This window comes from Mauremys mutica, chromosome 9 (genome assembly GCF_020497125.1).
Source record: "Mauremys mutica isolate MM-2020 ecotype Southern chromosome 9, ASM2049712v1, whole genome shotgun sequence".
In the NCBI taxonomy this organism is placed as follows: domain Eukaryota; kingdom Metazoa; phylum Chordata; order Testudines; family Geoemydidae; genus Mauremys; species Mauremys mutica.
In genome coordinates this window covers 55,091,816-55,117,007 of record NC_059080.1, presented here as the reverse complement: position 1 = coordinate 55,117,007, position 25,192 = coordinate 55,091,816, and the positions used below count along the sequence as shown (strand labels likewise).

Here is a 25,192-nt window from a genome sequence, read left to right as displayed (position 1 = left end):
ACAGTCCTTCACTTACTTTGATTTCCAACACTCATTTTTCAATTCTGTTATTCTAATTTTCTTTTTTCTTGAAATTGGACTTGGTTTACAGACTTTATAAAGCTTGTGTATCCTTCCAGCTTAGGGAGGCTGAGAATATGGGGTAACATTGATCAATGCCTTGGCCAGGTAACCTAGGGTACGGAAGGATAGACTCTTCTCCTTTCTAGTGCCAGAGCACATGGGAGGCATTTATACTTAGACACTAACAAGCCAGGGGCCAATGCAAAAGCTGTAACTCTCAAGCTGGGTCCAAGGAAACCACTGTGAGGAATCCCAGAATTGGGAGCAGGGGGCTAGCTTCACAGCTGGCTGATGCCCCTTCCCAGTGGAGGGGACAGCCCCATTTTTTGTATCTGACTTTGGCTAGTAGGCTTCATTCTCTGGTTATTAGATGTTTATTAGATTTTTCCAAGCCTTAGCTACGGATGTCAGGGTGGGCAGGAGAAAGAGGGAGAAACTGATGGAATAAGCAACAAAAAATAAGTCTATGCAGGGAAATGTATAATGCAGGGAAAGGGAGAGAGCAAGACAAGACTTACAGCGTGCTGGAATGTTTAGTTTGTTCGGGAAATTACTGTTCACTTTAGATGGGAAATAATGTCCTCGGCTTCAGGAGTTCTCTCTGACCATTGCTAACAAAGTAGCAAAAATCCACTGATTAGTGTTTTGCATTGTGAACCTAACGCAGTTTGATACATACATGGGCAGCTGATCAAAACTGCTGAATTCACGTTCGTGTTTACATTTGGAGTCTTTTCTTTGCACTCAAATATAAAAAAAGTAAAACACACTCTGTGGTACAAGATATATAGGGAAAAGTCTTGAATTTCCATCTATATGTTCAAAGTAATAAACTTTATTACTTTGGTCAGAGTAAATGGTGGATTCTCTGTAACTTGGAAGTCATTAAATCATGATTTGACAACTTCAGTAACTCAGCTAGAGGTTGTGGGTCTATTGCAGTAGTGAGTGAGTGAGGTTCTGTGCCCTGGAATGTACAGGAGGTCAGACTAGAGGATCTGACCTTAAAGACTGAGTCAACAGCCTTGTTTTCCCATATATGGGGGAGGGGGTGCACCAGTCTAAATTACTCTTCTGAAAGAAAAGCTGAGAAATCAAAATGAGGGTAGGGGACAGATCAGGTGTTATCTGAGATGTTGGCTGTTTGTTACTGCATGCTGCTAGCAATGGCATAATTCACAATATGTCTCTGAAATCTGCCACGCTGGCACTAATTTCAGGGTAGAGGGAAACAGTGGCTATTCTATTAAGAGAGGATTACCAGCTAAATTGTTTGACCTTGTAGTAGCTGAAAATACGTTCAAACATATCCCAAGACAAGCCATGAAGAATAGCATAATGGAGAGTTGGAATCACCTTAGGCAAAAAACTCTACAAACCTTTATACAAAAACACACACCCAGATGAGCTCTGCATGTTATGAAAAATAAATCATCTACATAAACTGATGTCTGCTGCTGTTACTGGCACCTGGAGCATATCTTTAAAAAGCAGTGAATATATTTTATTTTTAAAAATACAGCTAGTTTTAAGCCCAATTTGATTTTTTTTAAACATACAGACAAATGAAACGTTTGTTTTACGTGATCAGTTCTCTCTGAGAAAGCCATGGCCACCAAGCTCTGCAGCTAGGAAGGGTCAGTCAGGATGGAGATGATGAGAAGGTATACTCCCTGAAGGAATCATGTACAAAAGCTGTGACAAGTAATGCTAGCCTCCTTACTCTAACGTAATGACTGTAAATGTAACCAACTAACAGTGCTATATGCCTACTGACAAAAACATATGGGAATTTCAAAGAGAATAACTTTCAACTTATTAAAAATATCACCTCACACAAAGCTGGAATGGTTGCACTGGAGGGCATCTCCTTTCTATGGAAAAGAAATCAACCAAAGCCTAATTTACCTCTTTCTATCTTGAAGGCCAGGACCATCAGTTCTTATACCAAGGACACAGGGCCTAACCCAACTCCCACTGAAACAGATAGAATCTTTCCACTGATGTTAATACGAGTTGGATCAAACCCTTAGTGAGATGTTTTTCCCCACCCATCTTTAACAATTTATACATGTTTTAATCTGCCATTTAATGTATATTTTTAACTCATAATTACACAATGAGCTGAAGGATTCTGCTACAGAAGACCACTTCCACTGATGAATGCTTGCTGTAACTTACAATGCTTTGTCAAGATGCCGGTATTGAACCAGGAAAATGCACAGGAAATAGATTGTTGGAACACTTGCCATTTCTGCTTATATGGAAAATGTAGCTCTGCTAAGAAAAACCTGGGACATATCTAAGATGTGCTCTTTTATCCTTTCGGTACTTGGCTTCTGGTCTAAAAGATGGAAAATAATGCATTCCTGTATTCAATGAAAAGCAGAGTTCACAGTGTATAAAAGGTCCAGGAAGAGATTAAGTTCTGCTATATCTTTGTTATAGTAGAGACTGGTAGTGGCTACATAGTTCATGTTGTGTTTATAATGGGATAAAAATCCTGGGTGTCTCTCGTAAATGTTTAACAAGAAGTGTTTGAAACTGAGCTCTGCCTGATATTTGTCCATGACACTTTTTCCTTTGTCAGCAGATCTCTTCACAAAAGTTAGTGGAGAGGTGAATGGTGAATAGATGTGGTGCAATGGGTAATGTTTTTAAAATATGGATTTAGGATCATTTTTAGCCATTGTTTGTCATAAGGAAACATTACTCACCCTATGCAGTAACTGTACTTCTTTTAGATGTTTCCCCTTATGGATGTTTTACTTCAGATGTGCATGTGCTGTAAGCTCAGAGGCCTTTTCCTGCAGTCATACTGTAAGGTCTGAGACTACTCTCCCCCCCAGCATCCATATTAGAAGAGCAGCAGCCGTGAGCCAAGACACAGGAAGTCACATCCTCACATTCCTTCTAAGTTACCGTATATACTTGTTCATAAGCCAAATTTTTTTAGTAAAAAAGGGAAGCACCAGAGAAGGGGGTCGGCTTATGAATGGGTATAGAGAGGGAGAGGTGGGACACAGCCCCTCCCCCCAACAGAGGGAGCAAGGAGAGGCAGCACAGTCAGCAGAGACAGAAGGGAAGAGGTGGGGCCAGTCTCTCTCCGCTTCTGGCCAAGCTGCTCTCCCCCCAGCCTCCAAAGCAGCTGCAGCTCCGGGGCTGGCAGGCTGCAGCCATGCCGCTTGGCCCCCACCCCCCAGAGCAGGTTGTGGCCTCGCAGTCCGAGTGCTGGAGCACGCTGCGGCCATGCCGCCCGGCCCAGCCCACTGGAACATGCTGCAGCCGCACTGCCCAGTCTGGCCCGCCAGAGCAGGATGCGGCCACGCTGCCCGGCCTGCTGGAGCAGCTCCAGCCGGGTCAGAGACATCCTCCCCTGGCCCTCCCCAGATAAGAGATGGGATGAGGAGAGTGTGGTGGTCCTGGGGTAGGGTCATGGGGGTGGTCGGTCACAGGGGTTATTCCCCTGACTCCCAGCTTCTCCCCCCAAAAAAATTTCCTCACCAGTTGCTGTCCCAGCCCATCAGGGTAAGCAGCTGGCACGCCAGGACACTTTGTTTACTTAGGTTTACCTCCGAGCCTGTGGATGCTCGAGGTAAACAAACCATCTCAGACCACCAGCGGCTTATCCTGATGGCCTGGGAGCCAAAGTTTGTTGACCCCTGAATTATAATAATTATAATTTTTTCATTTTTACTTATCCATCTTGGGGGTTGGCTTATAAATGAACCGGCTCATGATCAAATATATACGGTATATCAAAACAATGTAATATTGGGCTGTTAAGAAAGTACCCCTCCTAATAGTACCCACCATCACCAGATAAGTAAGGAATCTCTTTAGATGGTTAAAGAAAATTTTGCTTGATGGCATTCTGCCTGGCAAGGAATCACTTAACAATTGTGATTGTAAAATCTATACTTCTATTGTTTTGCCTTTATGGTCCCTACTTCTCTATTATTTATCTGTATTTTTTTTTATTGTTTGTCTGTTGCATAACTAATTTTGTAAGATTTAAATCAATTAAGGTGGTGAGGTATGGTTGGTTAAAGAATTATTTCGCAATATGTTAAGATTGGTCAAAGAATTATTTTGTAATATTTTAGTTAAATGATTGGTTAAGGTATAGTTAAGCAGGACTCAAATTTCACTATATAAACTGGGGTCCACAAAGGAGACCAGCTGAAGAAAAAGAAGAAGAAAAGACCTGGAAGAAAGAAAAAGAAAAAAGAAGAACTACTCACCTCAAAGACACAGCCTAAGATCAGAGTAGCTAAGACTCCTCTGCACGACGATGACACACAACAAAGTTATAGACGAGACTGACCTTGCCTGGCCAACAGGGAAAGTCCACCTGCATGGTCAGGATTGGTGAGCTTAGCATGTGTATTCTGCTTGGTAATTGTTAATAAATATAAGATAACGATATTACTGTGTAAGCCTCTTTCACCGGTCTAAGATCCTGCAAACCCGCAGAAGAGTACACCCTTAGCCCTAGGAACTGGATAAGGGTGGATACTTAAATTGAGCAGATTTTGCCCTGAGCTCAAGATGGGAAAGGGTGGGATACCTAAATCAACCAGGTTAGGCCTTGAGCTCACAGAAGGGTAAAGGTGAGGTGTCCTACAGTGTGCGGGTAACAGTGCCTCTTGAGTCCTTGATTGGCGGTTTCTAGCTAACAGTACCGGCTCAACCCACACATGTACCTTATGCCTCCTAGTGGCAGACACCAAGGCTATACAAGGGTATGCGGGTGAACCACCCTCAGTTCCGTCTGTACTCAGTCATCCTTTGCCGAAAAACTGAAGCACAGGGGAAGAAGGGTGGGTAGTGGAGCAGCCACAGGGACACATCTCAAAAGAGCTACATTTACTGCATAGGATTAGTACATGTCCTTCTTCTTTGAGTAGTGCCTCTATGAGTGCTCCACTTCAGGTGGCTTCTGAGCAGTATCCCTGGGCCCAGAAGAAGGGTGCTTTGGAACAGGATCCAAAACTGAAGACAGTACTGCAGAGCCATGTGCCACATCTGATCTGAAAACACACTTGGGGCCGAGATAGGTCGAAGGGAAGCACTCAGTACTGAAAATGATCTTGGCCTATGGAGAACTGTAGGTACTTCCTGTGCAATGGGTGTATAGTTATATGGAAGGAGGCATCTCATAAGCAGAGGGATGAAAATAAATCCACTGTCTCTAGAGAAGGACTTATAGTTGCTAAAGTAAACATCCAGAATTTTTGAGGCTTCACAAACTTGTTCAGTTGTCTTAGAATTAAGATCAGCCTCCAGCCTCAGTACTTCTTTGGTACTAGGAAATATTTTGAGTAGAACCCCCAGTCCCTGTAAGGGGAAGGGACCAGTTCTATTGCTCCTAGCTGAAGAAGAGAGTCTACTTCCTGCCTTATTAGAAGCCTGTGAGAGGCTCAGGGAAGTGGGATGGACGAGAGGGAGTGCCAAAAACTGGATGGCGTAGCACAATGTTATGACATCCAAGAATCATTGGTCCACGGTGATCCGCTCCCTAGCCTGATGGAAATGGACAAGTCAGTCCCTAAAGGGCAGGACATGGGCTAAAGGACACAACTGTAAAATCAGAGGAGTGGGAGAATTTGAATCCTTGCCCAACCCATCAAAACTGCTGTTTGGATGATGCCTGGGTGGTCGTGGAGGGCGGTTGGGCAGCCTCTTCCTCTGAAACCTCTCTCTCTTTCTGAGGGGTTCCCCTGGGACTTTGGTACCCCAAGAACTGAGCACGGCGTGACCTCTGGGCACTCAGTGACCTACTGAAACATTTCTTGCTCATGCGTGTGTAATCTGGGTTAAAATGTCTGACAAAAAAGGGAGCAAGCTTGTTGGTGGATAAATGAGAGATGAGGAAAACAGCATGTGCTCACTTCACCAATTGTGTTGAGCCTTGTGACTGGGCGAACCCTGGGGGATGGAAGGCTGACTAAGTTAATTGGAAGGGAGATGAGAGGAGGACTGCTCTATCTGAAAGGAGCATGGGTGATCCCCTGCCTGGTGTGTTGCCTATTTTGCCCTGAAAAAGGTTTGCCAAACTACTCTGGGAGAGAGCAACTGGTCTTGGAAACACTGAGGGGGCCCCCTACACCGTGGGGACTTTTCCCATGAGTACTGCCTGTTGCTGCCACAGAGAGGTTGGCCCCCTGGGCAAATCAGCACCCTCATCACCTCACCACACTCAAGCAGCTTCAGGCCTGCAATGCTTCATCAAAGTATGTGCATTCCTCTATGTTACAGAACCCACTAGTATGGAATAAACAATTTGTGAATCCAAAAAAAATCAACCCTGGAGATTGTTTCTTGCGAGTATATGCTGTTACTGATGTATCCTCTCCAAATCCATCTTCCCCTACCTTTATATGCTTCCTCTATATTTTACCCTTGTAAATAAAGTGTACGTTGATTGCTGGTTCATCCATTATGGAGGTATCAGAAGAGTACATGTATGAGATCTCAGGCTAGGCATAATGGTAAGTATTGGGTCAGGGATAATTGAAACCAGAGAGGCAGCTTGTGGGTGGAGGGATAGAGGATGTGCAATTGTACGTGGCTTAACTCTTCATTTTCTTTCTTTTGCAATGTTACATTGTGACTGTAGCAACCTTAACTACTTCACAACAACTTTTTTTGGATTAATGGAAATACAGAGTATGCCTGCTCTATGACAATATTCCTAGCTCTGACACTATGCTAGCTGAATTAATTGTGTCTAGAACTATTCCTCTGAAAGGAAAGAAAATTTTTACCCTTGGGGCCTGAATGGAGGTTGTGCCTACAAGCGTATAGTACTGAACTGAGTTTCCATGTGGGACACATGACAGAGGAAGAGATCAAATTATGGCTCTTAAAAGCCTTGACATGAGTGAGCGAAACGTTCATCAGCAGCTTCCTTGAGAAGTGTCTCTGTGACTTAGTGTTGCCTCTTGCTGTTAAAGTGCTCCGTGGATTCCGACTACTCATTTTGTAAATTGTGTTGGCAACGTAACCAGCCTGTTATGAAATTGTAGCTTTCAAAATCAAAACAACAGTTGTCTACCCATTGGAACAAGGAAACTGCCTCTCAGTGTAGCTGGGCCCAACCTTTGCTTTGCTGTCAGACACCATGAGAAAGTATCGCACTACCATTTAACTCCTTTTTTTGATATCCATAAAAGGGGAACACTTTCCCACCAATTCTACTAAATGAATTTTTTTTTAATTAAAACAACATTTAAAATCTAACTATGGATCCTGGATTTTGTTTCCATATATTTCTTTCCAATTTTTTTGTAAAACCACTCTTATCCTTCATTCCTATTGTAATGCTGAACTCTCTCCTACAATTGCTTCCCCCCATTTTCCTTTGTATTCCTTATTTCCTTTTTCACCCCGTGTATTTTGCACCCTTTCAGTAATTTCATATTACCCCATAGTTTTGTTTCTTCTCTGCCCTCAGTTCTTCCTGCACTTGCTGAGTGTCTCACTCCCTGTCCTCTCACATAAATTCCTTCTACAGATTTATGTCTGGATCAAACACACTTGCAGAAAATCTCACACTTTTTCCTTGGGGTTTATATGTTACTGCACCTTTGTCATTTTTATCTTCCTTTTTATCTTCTTTTCAAGGCAAATCACATAGATCTTGGTTTAGAGATTCAAATCCTTATTGCTATGGGCTTCCATTAGAGCATGAGATGCTGCCTGTCCCCTAAGTCAGGAAGTAAGTAAATTCACAGCACTGAGGCAAAACCACAGCTGTCCCCTTCTGCATCTGTCAGACCAGTGCACTTATACAATCTTCTCTTCCTGTCCATGCTAGCCAGAGATGTACAGAAAACCAGGCTGCCAGGTATTGTAGAATATGGCAATGTTTCGCAAACTGTGGATCCTGACTCACCAGTGGGTCATGGGAAGGTTCTAGATGAGTAAATCCAGCCCTGGACGTGGTGACCAAACACTGGACCTAGACAAACATACACTTCTCCCGGCCCAGTGCAGAAGGGAGGCCTCCAGAGTGGTGGGGGTGGTTAGGAGAGCAAGCCTGCACTCACCTGCATTGATGGCTCCTGGCTCCCAGGGCTGGGCCTGGCTCCTCATTCCAACTGTTGTGACTTGGTGCACCACTCAGACACTGCAACCCCGTGTGCCTGAGTGCAATGCCTGGAGCCAGTCTCAGCCCTGTGGGACAGGACCTGCCACTGCAGGGATGAGTGCAGGGCAGGCTTGCTCTCCAATCCACCTCCGACCTGTCTTTCCCTCTGCATCGGGCCAGGATAAGGGTTGTCGGTCACAGACACACACAAAAGACAAAATGCAGTTGGTGAGTCGCCATAGTAAAAAATTTGGGAAGCAGTGATGTGTGCGCGCACGCGTGCAGGGCAGGAGGGGCACATGTTGTTGTAACTACAGAATTTTTTGCATTTCTAAATTACAAATATCCTTGTCCAGAAATCTGAGGCTTCACCACTGCTGAAACATACATTTCCAACTGAAAAGCAGCATACCACACTACTGGAGTTAACTACAACAGCTACTTGTACCTGATGGACCATGGCTTGGGGCCCATCACACTCCTGAAGGTGCTGTAAGGAAGGCACCAGCCCTGAGATAAGGATTGGTGGACATGGCTTTCACAGAAGAATTTTACATCATTTGAATAAATATTATCCTGACCGTCCATATTTAAATGAACACAGTTTATTTAATCATGTTGCTGAAATGCTGTGAACTAAGACTGCATTAGTACAATGAAACAGAATTTGAACATGACCATTTTGTGTTCATTGGCCCAATTAAGGAAAAGTAACCCACAGCATAAATGTTGAAAAGATTTTTCTTTTTTTAGAAATTTCACTGTTAATAATTGAAGATGTTAGTAGCAGTCATTAAAAAAATGTGCTAGTATTTTCAAAAAACCTACAGGTTACACAAATTATTCTAGCACCAACAGTCCTTTATGCCCAGTGAATAAACAATAAAAGTGCCTGTAACAACAAAATAGCAAGACTATTTATGGCATGGTGTATAATAAAAGTGGATATTACAACCAAATAGTAAGATTACTGGTTGCATGGTTAAAAAAATAATCACACCTAGTTTATAAGGTCTTTTATATTGACAGAGTACTTTTCAAATATTAAAGAAACAGTTTTGAAAATTATGTAGTAACATTATTAATCAATGTGAAGTACAAAAGCGACAGACATATCCAAGACAAAAAACCTGGTAGTAATGGGGGGACTTTAACTACCCAGATATCTGTTGGAAATGTTCTTAGAATGGATTGGGGACAACTTTTTGTTTCAGAAAGTGGAGGAAGCAATCGGGGGGCAGCCATTTTAGACTTGATTCTGACCAACAGAGAGGAAATGGTTGCGAATCTGAAGGTGGAAGACAATTTGGGTGAAAGTGATCATGAAATGATAGATTTCATGATTTTAAGGAAAGGAAGGAGTGAGAACAGCAGAAGAAGAAAAATGGCTTCAAAAAAAGCAGATTTTAGCAAACTCAGAGAACTTGTAGGTTAGATCCCATGGAAAGAAAATCTAAGCAACAGAGAAGTTCAAGGAGAGATGGCAGTTTCTTAAAGAGACAGTATTAACGGCACCACTCCAAACTATCCCAATGCAAAGGAAAGATAGAAAGAACAGCCAGAGGCCAATATGGCTTCATCAGGAGCTATTTAATGACCTGAAAAGGAATCCTGTAAGAAGTGGAAACATGGATGAATTGCTAAGGAGAACAAAAGAATAGCACAAGCACGTGGGGACAAAACCAGAAAGGCTAAAAGGCACAAAATGTGTTACACCTAGCAAGGGACAGAAAAGGTAATAATAAGAGGTTCTTTAAATACCTTAGGACAGGGATAGTTAATAGGTGGACTGCAGGACAAATCCAGACTGCCAAACACTTTTGAATGGACCTCCAAATCTTTTCATTTACTTATCATCATCAGGTTTTTTGTGTTATTTTCTCTGGAGTCTGAACCTTGGCTATACCTTGACCAAGAAATTTGGATCTTGACAACAAATAATTGACTACCCCTGCTTTAGGAGCAAGAGAAAGACAAAGAAAAAAGTGTTAGTCCTTTACTTAGTGGGGAAGGAGAGCTAATAACATCAAGAAGGCTGAGGTGTTTAATGCCCATTTTGCTTCAGTCCTTGCTAAAAAGGTTAATGGCAATCAGATACTCAACACAATTAATATTAACAAGAAGGTGGAAGGAATGAAAGCCAAAATAAGGAAAGAAAAGACTATTTAGATAAGTCCAATGTATTCAAGTTGGCAGGGCCTGATGAAATTCAACCTAGGATACTTAAGGATCTAGCTGAAGGAATCTTAACCATTAGCTATTATCTTTCAGATTCATGGAGGAAGGGAGAGGTCCCAGAAGACTGGAAAAGGGCAAACATGGTACCTATCTTTAAAAAGGAGAACAAAGAGGATCTGGGGAATTATAGACCAGTCAGTCTAACTTCGATATCTAGAAAGATACTAGAACAAATGATTTAACAACCAATTTGTAAGCAGCTAGAAGATAACAGGGGAAATTACTAGTTAAACTGGAGAAGATGGGGATTAAAATCAGGATTGAAAGGTGGATAAGGAACTAATTTAAGGGGCAACTACAGCAGGTCATACTGAAAGGTGACCTGTCAGGCTGGAGGGAGGTTACTAGTGGAGTTCCTTAGGGATCAGTCTTGAGACCAATCTTATTTAACATTTTTATTAATGACTTTGGCACAAAAAGTGGGAGTGTACTAATAAAATTTGCAGATGACACAAAGTTGGAAGGTATTGCCAATATGGAGGAGGACTGGAATATCATACAAGAAGATCTGTATCGCCTTGTAAACTGGAATAATAGAAATGGGATAAAATTTAATAGTGCAAAGTGCAAGTTCATGCACTCAGGGATTAACGACGAGAGTTGTTGCTATAAACTCGGGATGTATCAGTTGGAAGCAACAGAGGAGGAGAAAGACCTCGGTGTATTGGTCGATCGCAGGATGACTATGAGCTACCACTGTGATGCAGCTGTGAAAAAAGACTAATGCAGTCCTAGAATGCATCAGGCGAGATATTTCTAGTAGAGACAGGGAAGTGTTATTGCCGTTATACAAGGCACTGGTGAGACCGCATCTGGAATACTGTGTTCAAATCTGGTCTCCCAGGTTTAAGAAAGATTAATTCAAATTGGAACAGGTGCAGAGAAGGGTTACTAAGATGATCAGAGGAACGGAAAACCTAACTTATGAGGTGAGACTCAAAGAGCTTGGCCCATTTAGCCTAACCAAAAGAAGGCTGAGGGGAGATATGATTGCTCTCTATAAATCCATCAGAAGGATAAACACCAGGGAGAAAAAGAAGTTAAGTGCCAATGTGGTCACAAGAACAAATGGATATAAACTGGCCATCAACAAGTTTGGGCTTGGAATTAGATGAAGGTTTCTAACCATCAGAGGAGTGAAGTTCTGGAACAGCTTTCCAACGGGAGCAGTGGGGGCAAAAAAACCTAACTGGCTTCAAGACTGAGCTTGATAAGTTTATGGAGGGGATGGTATGATGAGACTGCCTACAATGGCAGGTAAGTGATCTGTGACTGCCTACAATGGCATGTAAGTGATCTGTGACTGCAAGCAACAACTATCTCCAATGGCCAGAGATGAGACTCTAGATGAGGAGGGCTCTGAGTTATTACAGAGAATTTTTTCCCAGGAGTCTGGCTGGTGGGTCTTACCCACATGCTCAGGGTCTAACTGATCGCCATGTTTGGCGTCAGGAAGGAATTTTCCTCCAGTCAGATTGGCAAAGACCCTGTGGGGTTTTCACCTTCCTCTGCAGCAGGGGCATGAGTCACTTGAAGGTTTAAACTGGTGTAAATGGCAGATTCTCTGTAACTTGAAATCTTTAAATCATGATTTGAGGACTTCAGCAACTCAGGCAGAGGTTATGAGTCTATTACAGGAATGGATGGGTGAGGTTCTGTGGACTAGGTGATCACGATGGTCCCTTCTGACCTTAAAGTCTATGAGAAAAGCAAAAATACTCTATCAAAGACTATCTGGGGTCTTTATACCACACATAAAGACCTGACATGGGATAGTAAGTATACATGTAGCAAAGATATACTGGCACCTGAAGCCCCATTCTGTCAAGATTTTAAAACTACAACTCTGTGGCTCCAGACTTTTCCTTTCTTAATATTTGTTTTTACCTCTCAAATCCTTTCCAGTAAGAGACTTTACATAATGTCCTTCAAATTAAGTAGTCTAGGTTAACCCGATTAGCATAAAAAGTGTCAATTTAAATGGCACTCAGTGAGGCAAGTCAAGCTCAGTATAAAGGACAGTATCAATAACATACACAAGTCCATTTAAATAGCATATAGTTTTTAGGCACTAATGCAAAAATAGTAGAAAACAAAACAAAACAAAACCATGCCTCAAACTTTAAATCATAGAGCAACAGATATTCAAAGTCTTTGTTAAATGTGAATCTGAAAAGAGTTCACAGAAACGCCACCAGGATCAGAGTTCTTATTCAGCCAGTATCAGAAAAGCCAAGAAAGGCTACAAACAGCATCAGCTCATTATACAAGTTTTTTTTTTTAAAGCAGCCATCAACCTACTTCTTTATGGATTGCTCAGTTCCAAGAGCCTCTATTTACTCCACAGAGTTTGAAACAGATTGATTAAAACTTCATTCCTAGTAACAGCAGGGACTTTTCCAATGCCTATAAGAGACAAAAAGTTCAGAGACCCAATTTCCTAACAATTGTACTCAACTTGTAATTGTGGAGTACTTCCAGCTGTCTGCAGAGCTACTTCCATCACAGTGGGGAAGCATGTATTATTGAAGCAATCCTACCTTCTTAGAAAGTTTTGACTGCACATGCATCCACCTGCAAGCAGGCTCCCTTATATAGCTGAGCCTGTTTGTATTGCTGAACAAGAACTGAAGCCTACACAAGAGTCTGTGTGCCTGGCTGGTGTATGCAAATTCAACTATGATCAAGTATGCTGACAAATAAATCAGAGTGGTAGCACACACAAAGGAGGACAGTGCCAAAGTACAAACATTTAAAGAAAATGCCAGACTAAAGCTCTTAGAACCACTGAGGACTTTTAGGCAGAGTTTGCAGATAAGGTCGTAACGGGCAAGGGAGTGACATTGCCAAGATGATAAAGTGGAATTTCAATACTGAGCCTTTAGAAATTATCATGGCTTCACTTTAGCCTTGAAGAAAAATTAGTCTAGTGGGCGTGGGGGGCTGCTTTATATCTATCACTGTATCAGGGGCAAGGTTTTTATTCCTTCGAAGACTTAAATAAGAGCTATAGTCTAAACTGAGGGGCACATTTTCAAGAGCTCAGCACTCAAAACCTCCCATTCGGACACTTATTGCCAAATTTTCAGAAGAGCTCAGCACAGTGGATACAGAGCTCTTTTGAAAATCTGGCTACTTATATTTTGGCCTGAATGGGAGGTAGGTCCTTTGAAATCCAAACACCCCTTGTGTATTGGAATAGCAGATGAAAAACTATACATACCCTGGGACCAAGGAGCTATATTCTCAAACTATTTTCAAACAAAGATTGAGCTAACCAAACAATCCGCCAAGAACTATAATTGCTCCACATTACACTGGAGTTTAGTCAGTGATCAGACAAAGCAACAGCCTCGTTGTGCAGGCTAAAACATTAGGAGGAAAATTTTGTGTTGATTTGTGTGGATGATGACGGGGGGTGGTGTGGTAAGGAGCTATGTATGTTTTTGAAGAACTGCTGGAGTTGGTTCAAGTAATCCATGTAGTCTTCTTCATACAATGAATGAAACTGTTGCATGCAAATTAACTGTAGAGTAAGGGTGGTGATATCTCAATGGTCAAGGCATTGGCATAGATACAGGGCACAAACACATGCTTTGCGGTAGCTGTACAATGTACACCACACAGATATAATTCATAAAGTCAAAATGGCTGAGAACTTAAAAATGGGATGGTAACAGACAGCCAATCCCAGTGACGATTTAACCTGAATATGCTGAACAAAAAGAGCTCTCAGCCCTGCTTGCAGCTGTTTCCATCGCTTCACACTGAATCAGACATTTCAGATTTCAGAGTGACAGACAGATGACAGTTCTGGAATCTTATATAAATCATGCATATATAACACCTTTTAAATTGCCTAAACTAAAGAACAGACACACTAAAAACAATCCCTAGCTGCCACACTCAGACAGGCCATTAATATGGGGAGAGAAGCAACCTTTATGCTACTCTAGGCATCAAGTTGTCTTTACGAACATTTTTATGATATTAACTGGTAAAAACTCCTCTTTTCTATTTCTTACGGGCTTTATATAGCATTCATCACCCTAGCATCTAAGTGTTTCTGCACCATTACTTCCAGATACACCATCTTAAATTGGATTTGAAAATTAATCCAGTTTATCATGTGAATTCTTCTTTGCACAAAGTACATGATCATGGTGAATAAGTATCTACATGGGAAAATTTCTGATAGTAGAGGACTCTTTAATCTGGCAGACAAAGACCCAACCAAATTCAATGGCTTTAAAACTGAATATAGACAAATTCAGACTAGAAATAAAATAAAATGGCCAGAAGTTGGTCCCATAAAAGATATTATCTCACCAACCTTGTTCATGTCAGAAATAAAATGTACAATTTTAATAGGGAAGGTAATTAGATATTGAAACAATTCAATATCAAGGGATGTGGTGGATTCTCCCATTATTTGACGTCTAGTTCAACTACACATTATTATCTTGATGCAAGAATTCACTGGGTGAAATTCTACAGCCTGCATTATGCAGGTGGTCAGACTACATCAGGGGTCGGCAACCTACGGCATGCGTGCCAAACACGGCACGCAAGCCAATATTGAGTGGCATGCTGCTGCCTGCCGCGGTCCCGGCCCCCAGCCCCACTCAGCCCCCCCGCCCTCCCCTGCGGGGGCAGGAGGCAGAAGCTTGGTCCTGCAGCAGCCAAGCTTCTCCCCTCCCCCACTTCTTCCCCCAGTGTGCTGCTTTCCTGCCCCTCCTCCTCTCCTTCCCTGCGCCAATCAGCTGATGGCCCTTGTGAGGGGGAGGGGGAGGAGGAAGAGTGGCAGCATGCTGGCTGCTCTGTAGAGGAGGCAGAGAAGAAGTAGGGATGAGGCCTTGGGGAAGGGGATGGAACAGGGCATATCCCTTCCAGCCCCCTGCCATGAGCCACTCAGGGCAGGGGGCTAGAAGCATCCCCACGAGCCGAGCACCCCAGCCCTCTGGCCTGACCCCTGAACCCCCCCCCACACCCAGCCCTCTGCCCTGACCCCTGAACCCCCCCCACACCCCCAGCCCTCTGCCCTGCCCCTTGAAACCCCCCACGCACCCAGCCCTCTGCCCTGCACCCCCCACATGCCCCAGCCCTCTGCCCTGACCCCTGAACCCCCACACACCCCCAGCCTTCTGCCCTACACCCTCCACACCCCCCAGCCCTCTTCCCTGATCCCTGAACCCCACACACACCCAGCCCTCTGCCCTGACCCCTGAATCCCCCACACACCCCCAGCCCTCTGCCCTGACCCCTGAACCCCCACACACCCAGCCCTCTGCCCTGACCCTTGAAACCCCCCACGCACCCAGCCCTCTGCCCTGCACCCCCCACATGCCCCAGCCCTCTGCCCTCACCTCTGAACCCCCACACACCCCCAGCCTTCTGCCCTACACCCCCCACGCCTCCCAGCCCTCTGCCCTGACCCCTGAACCCCCCCACACACCCAGCCTTCTGCCTTACACCCCCCACACACCCCAGCCCTCTGCCCTGATCCCTGAACACCCCACACACCCAGCATTCTGCCCTACACCCTCCCACACCCCCCAGCCCTCTGCCTGACCCCTGAACTACCCACACACCCAGCATTCTGCCCTACACCCCCCACATCCCCACTGCCCTCTGCCCTGACCCTTGAACCCCACCCCACACCCAGCCTTCTGCCTTACACCCTCCACACACCCCAGCCGTCTGCCCTGACCCCTGAACCTCCCCCCACACCCAGTCTTCTGCCCTGAACCCCCCCCCACACACACAGCCCTCTTCCCTGAACCCTGACCCTCCGCTCAAGGTCTGGGGTCCTGGCTGCCAGCCCCTTGCCAGCCGGTGTCCTGGCCGCAGGCCTCGCTCAGCCCGCTGCTGGCCTAGGTGAACAGAATCCCAGGCTGGCAGCAAGCTGAGCAGGCTGGCAGTGTAAGATCAGCATTTTAATTTAATTTTAAATGAAGCTTCTTAAACATTTTGAAAATCTTGTTTACTTTACATACAACAATAGTTTAGTTATATAATATACAGACTTATAGAGAGAGACCTTCTAAAAACGTTAAAATGTATGACTGGCATGCGAAACCTTAAATTACAGTGAATAAATGAAGACTCGGCACACCACTTCTGAAAGGTTGCCGACCCTTGGACTACATGATCATATTGGCCTTGTCTAGCCTTAAACTTATGTGTCAACTTAGTTTATCAGAAGAGAAGAGGTGACAATCAGTCTTTAAACATACAGACAGGGAAAAGATATTCAATTTTAGGGAGATCTATTCCTACATACATTCACTATGCAGGAACAACTTCTGCTCACCTGGCAAGTTTAACAGTCACAGAAATCAGATATGGAAGGGATCTTTTTACTCATAATGTGTAGCTTGCTAATGAAGGATTATTACCAACTGTATCTTGTCACAGAAGTGAGCCCTATATTTAAAGACTTAGGCAGATTTCCGTTATAAGCCTTATTTTTGTTGTCCCCCCTCACTCTTTTTATAGCTCAAGTCTCTTTGTACTGCTAAAGCAGTATACAAAGACAAATTCTTAGCACTGAAAATGGCATGAGAAAGATCCAGGGAAAAGTCAAATTGGACCCAGTTTTCAAGAAATTAAACACCAGAAACTGTGTGTGTAATGGGGATTGTTTGAAAGGGGAAATAAATTTCAAAGTCTCTTTAGTATTTAAAAGAAGAGCAGCAAAAAAAATTATTGCTATAAAAAATGAGATTATAAATTATGACACAAATTATGTACAAAAATGTTTGATTACTCTAAAGATCTTTATCCAGCACAACTAAAGGGGGAACAAAGTGGGAAATATCTCCCTTGCAGCTGAAACATCTTTGGCAATGAGTTCTTGAAGAAGTCTTTTTCACAAGCAACTTAAGTTACAGTTATCTAACACTTGCCATTATATATCCCTGCTTTCAGTTGTTTATAACTTTGCCATTTTACCATACCAGGTTGCCTCTGGTTTATTTATTTTAACATTTCAGCAAAAATGGTTCAGCTGTTTCTGAAAACAATGTAAGAGGGCAATGTTTTCCCCATATTAAAAAACTCTTACAACTGTTTCATGGAGAAATTCTAGCACTTCCATGCTTTGAAGCTGTGCCTTTGCCATCCGTGTGAAAATCCATCTGAATTTTGCTAATTATAAACCCTCAAAAAAACCACAACCAAAAACAGTTTGCACATGCTCAGTAGAGGTTTGTTAAAGGCTGACAGCTAAATTCTCAAAAGATTCCATCTGCACTGAGCATGTTCCATCCTCACACAGCTCCTGTGTGCTGACTGGACTGAACACATATGATCTCCACAGAGTGACTGTGCATGCACCGTTCCAGAGCGGCAAGGGCTGAGCAGGACATTTTTTGCAACTGCTCCTCCTGGCTGCCAGGGACCACTGTGGCACTAGACAGAAACAGAGCAGGGAGAACATCTCTCTTTCAGTGCCCACTCTGCTGGTACCCAGACACGCTAAGGGATGGAGATGGATTTGGGGGAAGATGTGGCTAGGAGCAAGGAAGACAGGGCAGGATCAGGACCCACGGGGAGAGGCAGTGTTGCAGGAGAGCAGGGCAGAGGCAAAAAGGCTACAACCACTAGAGCACACTTTCTTCCAGAATCTAGAATTTAACCCACTATCCCCAACTCTTACTATTCCCTCTTTTGTCAGCATATAGCTGTGTAACCCTGTGGCAAAAATGTACCTTCATCCTCTAGTGGGTGGGCCACCTAGAGCATAACAGCTTACTACTGCTATCAGTTAACCTATTAACTAAAGTGGTAGAGATCTGTGCTATACCTCTAAAGGTCGCAACCCTGCCAATGACCCATATAGGAACTAATATGGTTCCACATGACGGAATTTGTCTTTTCAGTTTGCATTTGTAAAAAGTTAGGAACTTACAGACAAAAATTACTATGTTAAGGTTGCCAAGTCAAGCACTCAAAGTGAGGAAATACCAGAATTAAGGTTGCCTGTGCAACCTCAATTTGCCCCCTATGTATGTACACATTGTGATACACTCTGTAATTGGACGATTACATACTACTATGCTTCAGTCAATAGCTTGGCCAACTGAAATAAACAAAAATTTCTTAGGTGGTGGGAGAGTTTGGCCTCCCTTGCCTCCAAAACAGGCTCTGGATCAGAGAAAGTTTAAAATGGGATTCACTCTTGCAGAGTTTGCTCTTTGTAAAGAGAGAACCATGTTATTGCCAAGCTGTGACATGACTGGCTACACCTAAGTCCCTTCGCAACAACAGGGAATGGATCACTTGATGATTACCTGTTCTGTTCATTCCCTCTGGGGCACTTGGCATTGGCACTGTCAGAAGACAGGATACTGGGCTAGATGGACCTTTGGTCTGACCCAGTATGGTTGTTCTTATATTCCCAACCCAAAAGTGCTCAAAACTCTATTTTCACATAGCAGTGTTAAAATACCACTAAATATAAAAAGTATTCCTACTCCAGAGGAAAAAAAGAAAGCTAATAAGCAGAATTATAGACAGGAAAAGGTGAAGCATTCATTCAAAGCAAGTGAAAATATTAACTAGATTGGAAAAGACTTGAAGAAATCATGAAGGGAGAAGGTAGGCTAGAAGAGGATGATACACAGCTGCACAAATAATTAATGTTTTGGTTTGATGGCCAACCACTCCCACCTCCCCACCAAAAAAACCAAGATTTGGTTTGTTTGGAACCCAAACTCATTTTCTTCTGTTTTTCTTGCCAAAATGAAAACAAAAAAAATTTTGTTCAGGTTGATTCGAATCAATGTTTTCAAAACAAAATGTTGAAATGGTTTGTTTTGAAGATGTACAATCTTCTTTTGACGTTTTTGAAAAAAATCCTCATTTTTTCTTTGGCTGAAACTCTTTGCCAAATCTGCAAATAAGCGTTGGTCACCCTGAAACTGCATTTTTCAGCAAATTTACTATTCACCAAAAAAAATTTGGCCAGCTCTACTGAAGGACACTTGTCACATTTAGCAAAAGGTCAATTCCACTAGCCAAGATCTGTAACAGGAATATTGTGACTGCAAACAAACCTGCACAAATTAGTCAAAAAATTATTCCTTGGGGCTATAGTCAAGGAAACCTATACACAGACTTCTTCCAGAACTGTGTTTGGTTATATTTAATATGAAGGATGATACTGAGTTTCCAAAATCAAGAGCGGGTCAGAAGGGAGATTAAAAAACTCAAAACCTTGGCTCACTCCCCCACCCAATGTCAATACCACTGATATAATATAAAATGGAATAGGCCCACTTGAGACCAGAAGGAAGAAATGGAAAATACCAAGAGAGAGGAACTGTATAATAATGATTGAACGTGTATAACAACTATACAGTCAGAAAAATAAAAGTATTGTTCATCAAAAGTGATACATCTGGATTTCCAAAACCAAGTTTTAAATTTAAATTTTGTTTATAGAAAGACTTTCACTTTCTTGAGCCATCATATATACTTTTCAGGATTGTCACTTTTTGCTCCTCCCTTTACACAAAACCTGCAGCTTGAACAGTGCTAGAGATAAAATGCCAAGTGTTTTATGCTGCAATTTATCAACCCTCATGGGCACAACCACTGTAAGAAAAAACAATCTTTCAGGCTGACAGCCTGAAACCCAGCAATGTTTTTGTGATAGGGCTGAGTCTCATAAATAGAAACAGTTTTACTATGATCAATAGATTGATCCCATTAGTATTTTAGGAGAAAGGAGGATCTTTAAAAATGCATTTACACAAAAATACAAAGAAAAAAAATAAAGAAGTTGTAAGATAAAGGAAAACTACAGTGAATCTTCCTGTAAAACACAAAAGCTTCCTTTAATAGCATAAGCTGGGACATGAACATATTGTATTTTCTGTAGACGGAAAACAATCTATTTGCAAGGCTGGTTGAGAGTATCAAAAAACAGAACTGGGAAAGCAACTTTTCTGGCTCAAGATAAACAAATGGTAACCAGGACCACCTGGAGTGGGGCAAAAGAGGCAGTTCGCACCCACCCCCCAAATTACAAAGAGATCTCTAGGCTAAATTTGAGCCAGAGGCATTGCGACCTGGTGCACAGGGTCACAGATTGCAGCGCCACTCACCTTTGGCCCAGATCCCACCATTGCAACCACTGGCTTCATCACACCAGGTCCCGAGGCAATCTGCCAGGCCAAGAGCCTGCATGTAGAAGTAGAGTCAGGGATACCACTCCCACCAGCAGCGGAGCTGGAGCTCAAGGAAAGACAGGACCAAGAGCAGCCCCTGGCCACACACAAGGCAGAGACCCACCATCCCAGCAGGGTGGGCAGCATCCCCACAGGCCTGGGTCCTCTCTGACCCCCCCACCCTCCTTGGCCCCCCATTCCAGCAGGGAGGGAAGCGACCCCACAGACCTGGGCCCACTCTGTGCCCCCCATTCTCCTCCCCTCTTCTTAAACTCTTTCATCTCCATGGTAACTTTTTTTTTTGAAGGGTGAGAGGCCCTCAGTTTCACATTTTGTCCCAGGTTCCCAAAACCTTTGTGTGGCTCTGATGATGACTCCAGTTAAGATCCATCATATTTTTTGCTACTAGAGACGTGCTTAACTGGAGGGGTTGCGGGGAAATGTGCTTGCATATGTGATGGTTATGTCCAGGAATTAAATGCTCTGGGAAGGAAATTATTAGTGAGATTCATCTTATGACAAAATGCCAATTTCCTAGAGATCATAGGCACTGACTCCATGGGTGCTCTGGGGCTGGAGCACCCATGGGGAAAAATTGGTGGGTGCTCTGCACCCACCGGCAGCTCCCCGCCCTGCCCTAGCTCACCTCCGCCTCCACTCTGCCTCCTCCCCCTAGCTCCCAGCACTTGCTGCCGCAAAACAGCTGTTTTGTGGCGGCAAGCACTGGGAAGGAGGGGGGAGGATGGGGAACGTGGCGCTCTCGGGGAAGAGGCGGGGCCAGGGTGGGGATTTGGGGAAGGAGTACAATGGGGCATGGCGGGGCAGAGTTGGGGTGGGGACTTTGGGGGAAGGGTTGGACTGGGGGTGGGGCAGGGGCGGGAGGGGGCAGGGCAGAGGTGGAGTCGGGGCTGGGGTTTGAGCATCCACCGGCGCTGGGAAAAGTTGGCGCCTATGCTAGAGATTCCCTGACCTGCTTACTTAATGCACCAATAAAATCAATCTGCATTTTTAAGAGAACATTTTATTAATTATTTTTATTAGCAGCTGCTAAACTCTATTGCACATTATTGGACATGTGTGACCCACCCCCTCCTCCTAACATACTGTGGTACAGTAAAATATGGACTGTCCTTGTAATAGAAAAGTTTTCACAGCACTTACGTACCCAAGAGATGCACCAAGGAGAGTATAGGTTTTGACAAACTTGGTCTCCCTTTCTATCAGAGGAGGGCTCCCCAGTCAGCAAACCAAAATCTTTAGCCAGGTTCTTGGAACATTAACCTGAGCCTTCATAAGTAATGTTAACTTTTTATTGTAACTTTGCCCCAAGTTAAAAAAAAGAAATAAATGGTCATGGCATACTGATAAAATTTACTTTTTGACCAGCCTCAGATAGATGAAAATTATACTGAAAAACTCACTAAGTATACCAGTCAAAATGTGAGAGAAAGTGCAAAAAAGTAATATGACGCAAATGTTATCCACTTTCTTCTACATAGTCGGTGTTACTGACAGAATGTCTCCCCATTACCATACCTCAAAATGCAATTCCCCCAAAATGTATCCTTGGATTACCAAAAAACTTTACATTTATAAAATAAAATTATTAAGACTTTACAATTAAAGAATGCATGAGTAAGTTCAAACCAAGGTGTTCATTTTTGGACACCTAACTATGGAAAGCATTTATTTGGTCTTAATTCCCATTTTATATCAAGTTAAGGTGGAGATCCTTAAATATCACAAAGACTCAATAGTGATGTACTATGACTCTAAGCCTCACTGATCGATGCTTGCACTGTATAAGTATTTGTACATTTAATGAATTTTAAGACCATAAGTCCAACCTCCACTAGCCATAGAATTTTATCCCACAATTCCTGCATCTAGACCAACAACCCACTTTTGTACAGCATGTCCTTTAGAAAGACACCCAGCCTTGATTTAAGGACTCAAAATGATGGAGAATTTACACGCCTCTAAGAAATCTGTTCTACTGGTTAATTATACTCACCCTTAAAAAAATGTTATTTCCAGTTTTCAACTGCTGAATTCAAACAGTGAATTGACAAAGGCAGTTGTTGAAGCAGATTGAAGCAGGCGGAGCGCATGATACAAAGAAGAGGGACAGCTGTAGGGGTATGCTGCTTGCTCCCCGAGCTTTCAGCGGAGGGATGGCTACCCTGATTCCCCCCCTCTGCACACACCACACTGACTAACTCGCACATCTCAGTCCCAGTCTGCACCAGGCTCAGTTTTAAAATCTAGGCTCAATTCTCTGATCAGGGTCTTCAGTGGCTGGCCCAAAGTCCTTGTCCGGAGCACACAGGCACCACCCTGGGCCATCAATTGCACAGTGCCATGGTGAAGAGAGGACAAGGACCACAGACCAGCAACCGCCTTTTCACTCATGGCCACCACCAGGGCTGAGCGGGCTCAGCCAGACCAGGGAAGGGCACAAAGCCCTTCCTGGAGTGGGGCACCGCCAATACCTACCTCCACAGCCTCCCCTGCCTGGATCAGCACCATGGTCAAGGCCACTGAATGCATCCCCAGCCCAAGCGCAGTGCCCCACCCCGTGCCCATAGCTCTGACCCTGCACTGGCCAACTCCCACCCTGCGCCAGCCCCGACCCCCTCCCCAGCCCCACTCTGAGCCCAGCCCAACCCCACCCCTGCCCTACTCCAGTCCCAGCCCCCTTCCCCAGTCAACCCTCTCCCCTACCCCATGCCATCCCCGCTCTAGCCATGGCCCCATCCCTGGCTAACCTCATATGACAGCCCCACTCCAAACCAAACAACCCCTTTCCCCCAAGCCAGCACCATTCTGGCTTCCTCCATGGTCAACTCCCCCTCCCCCCCCCGGGACAGCCCCCTCCATGGCCAACCCCCCCCCCCCACAGCACCGCTCTAGCCCCCTCCAACCCAACCCCCTCACCAGCCCCACGCCAGCCACGCTCCCACCCCCGCCAATGGCGCTGGAACAATGTATACAGCAAGGGATGCTGAGAGCCATTGAACCAAACTGTAAACCCTGCATCTGACAGTAACTGCTTCAAGCAGGGGGGCGCGGCCGCACCCCCACACCCTTAGTCCCAGCTCCGACCCGGCCCCGCGCCGGCCAACTGCCCCCAGCTCCGACCCCGGCCCGCCCGGTCAACTCCCCCCACACCGGCCCCGCGCTCCCGCCCAGCTCCGACCCGGCCCCCGCACTCACAGTGGCACCAGCCCAGGTGGCAGCACCAGTGCAGGCGGAAGCAGCGGCCGTGGCTGTGGGTGGCGCAGAGCGAGCGCCCAGCGCAGGGCTGGAAGTCGGGTCTCCCCGCGCAGCTGCGGGCCAGCGCCTGAGCCTCGTCCCGCTTCTCGCTCTTCCCGGCCGCCGCCCCGCTCATGGCGCCGCCGAGCTGGGCTGAGCCGAGCCGAGCCGCCAGCGGGGAGCGTCCCCCGCGCCACAGGGCAGCGAGCGCCGCGGGCAGAGCCCGGCCAGCCCGCCCGGCTCCGCCCAGCGCCCGCCCCGCCGCGCAGGGGCCCGGCCAGCAGGCGCCTCCCCCGGCCGGCCGGCCAGTGCGGGGCGGGGCTGCGGCGTTCCGGAGCCCGCCCAGGGGCCGCAGGCGGCGGGACCACGGCCCTATCCCGGGGGCTCCAGCGCGCCCCGACCCCGATCGCAGCTGAGGAGCCTCTGATCCCCCGCCAAAGCGACCCTGCCCACCCAACACGGCAGTTCCCCCACAGCTCTGCCTCCCCCGTGCCCCAGCATCTCTGCTGTTCCTCCCCCCGCCACAGCGGCTTTGCCCCCCATAGACACAGCTGGGAGGGAGCCACTGCCCCCCACACCCCCTATCAAGTCACTAATGTGTGTTAAGCTGAGAGCCGGGCGGCCAGGATGTGCCCTGTGCGGGGCTTGGATGATCCGGATCCCTTTGTCCCTCTGACAAGGATGCTCCATTGCTGAGTCAGGGGCGGTTTGCTATGTAACCTGCTGCTGAGTGGCCTATCCCTGGCCCCACGCACCCCCTGCCCCCCACTCCTCCTTGTACAGCTGAACAGCATCCCCCCCCCCCCGAACACACCTCTGTGCCCCTCCCCACTGCAGAGACACTGCTCCTTCTGCACCCTAGCAGCCCCCTTTCCTCCTCCAGCAAATTCATAATCAGAATGATCTGCTGGGATGACAAGACATAGCAGTGCTGGCAACGTGTAGAAAAACCCAGGCAACTGAGGTCTCTGGCAGAGGTAATTCAGCATCTTCCCAGGATAGATCATCACAGCAATCTTTGGGTTTTATTCCCTTGTAGCCATTTGCCATTAATATGTCTAATTTGATGGCAAATTATATGACACTATTTCTCTTCTCATCTTATTTCCCCTAGTATGAGAGCTTTTTTTCATTCGCTTCAGCGCCAAGTGTTATTTATTATTTTTATGTATTTATTTGTGGTAACTCAAGAAAATATCATTGGTATATGACTTCATATTGTGGACACTGGAGTAGAAAATATCTTTCCATTTCAGTTTCTTCTCTCATGGTGGTTGCACAGTCATTCCTCTTTGGGTTTGCATTGTGCTTTGTTGTTCCCATTTTGTGGTCACTGATTCTGTATTTGGGAACAGTCCACCTCATT

At 45.1% G+C, this 25,192-nt stretch overlaps 1 protein-coding gene across 1 annotated transcript in view; it reads right to left on the bottom strand.

Moving 5' to 3' along the window:
* C9H3orf70 (chromosome 9 C3orf70 homolog) overlaps window positions 1–24,101 on the bottom strand; it is a 41,338-nt gene extending 17,237 nt beyond the window's left edge. Inside the window, exon 1 of the mRNA XM_045031489.1 lies at window positions 23,788–24,101. Coding sequence (XP_044887424.1) covers window positions 23,788–23,962 — 175 coding nt within the window. The 5' untranslated portion in view covers window positions 23,963–24,101. The remainder of the gene's footprint in view (window positions 1–23,787) is intronic.
* Between the last annotated feature and the right edge of the window lie 1,091 nt (window positions 24,102–25,192).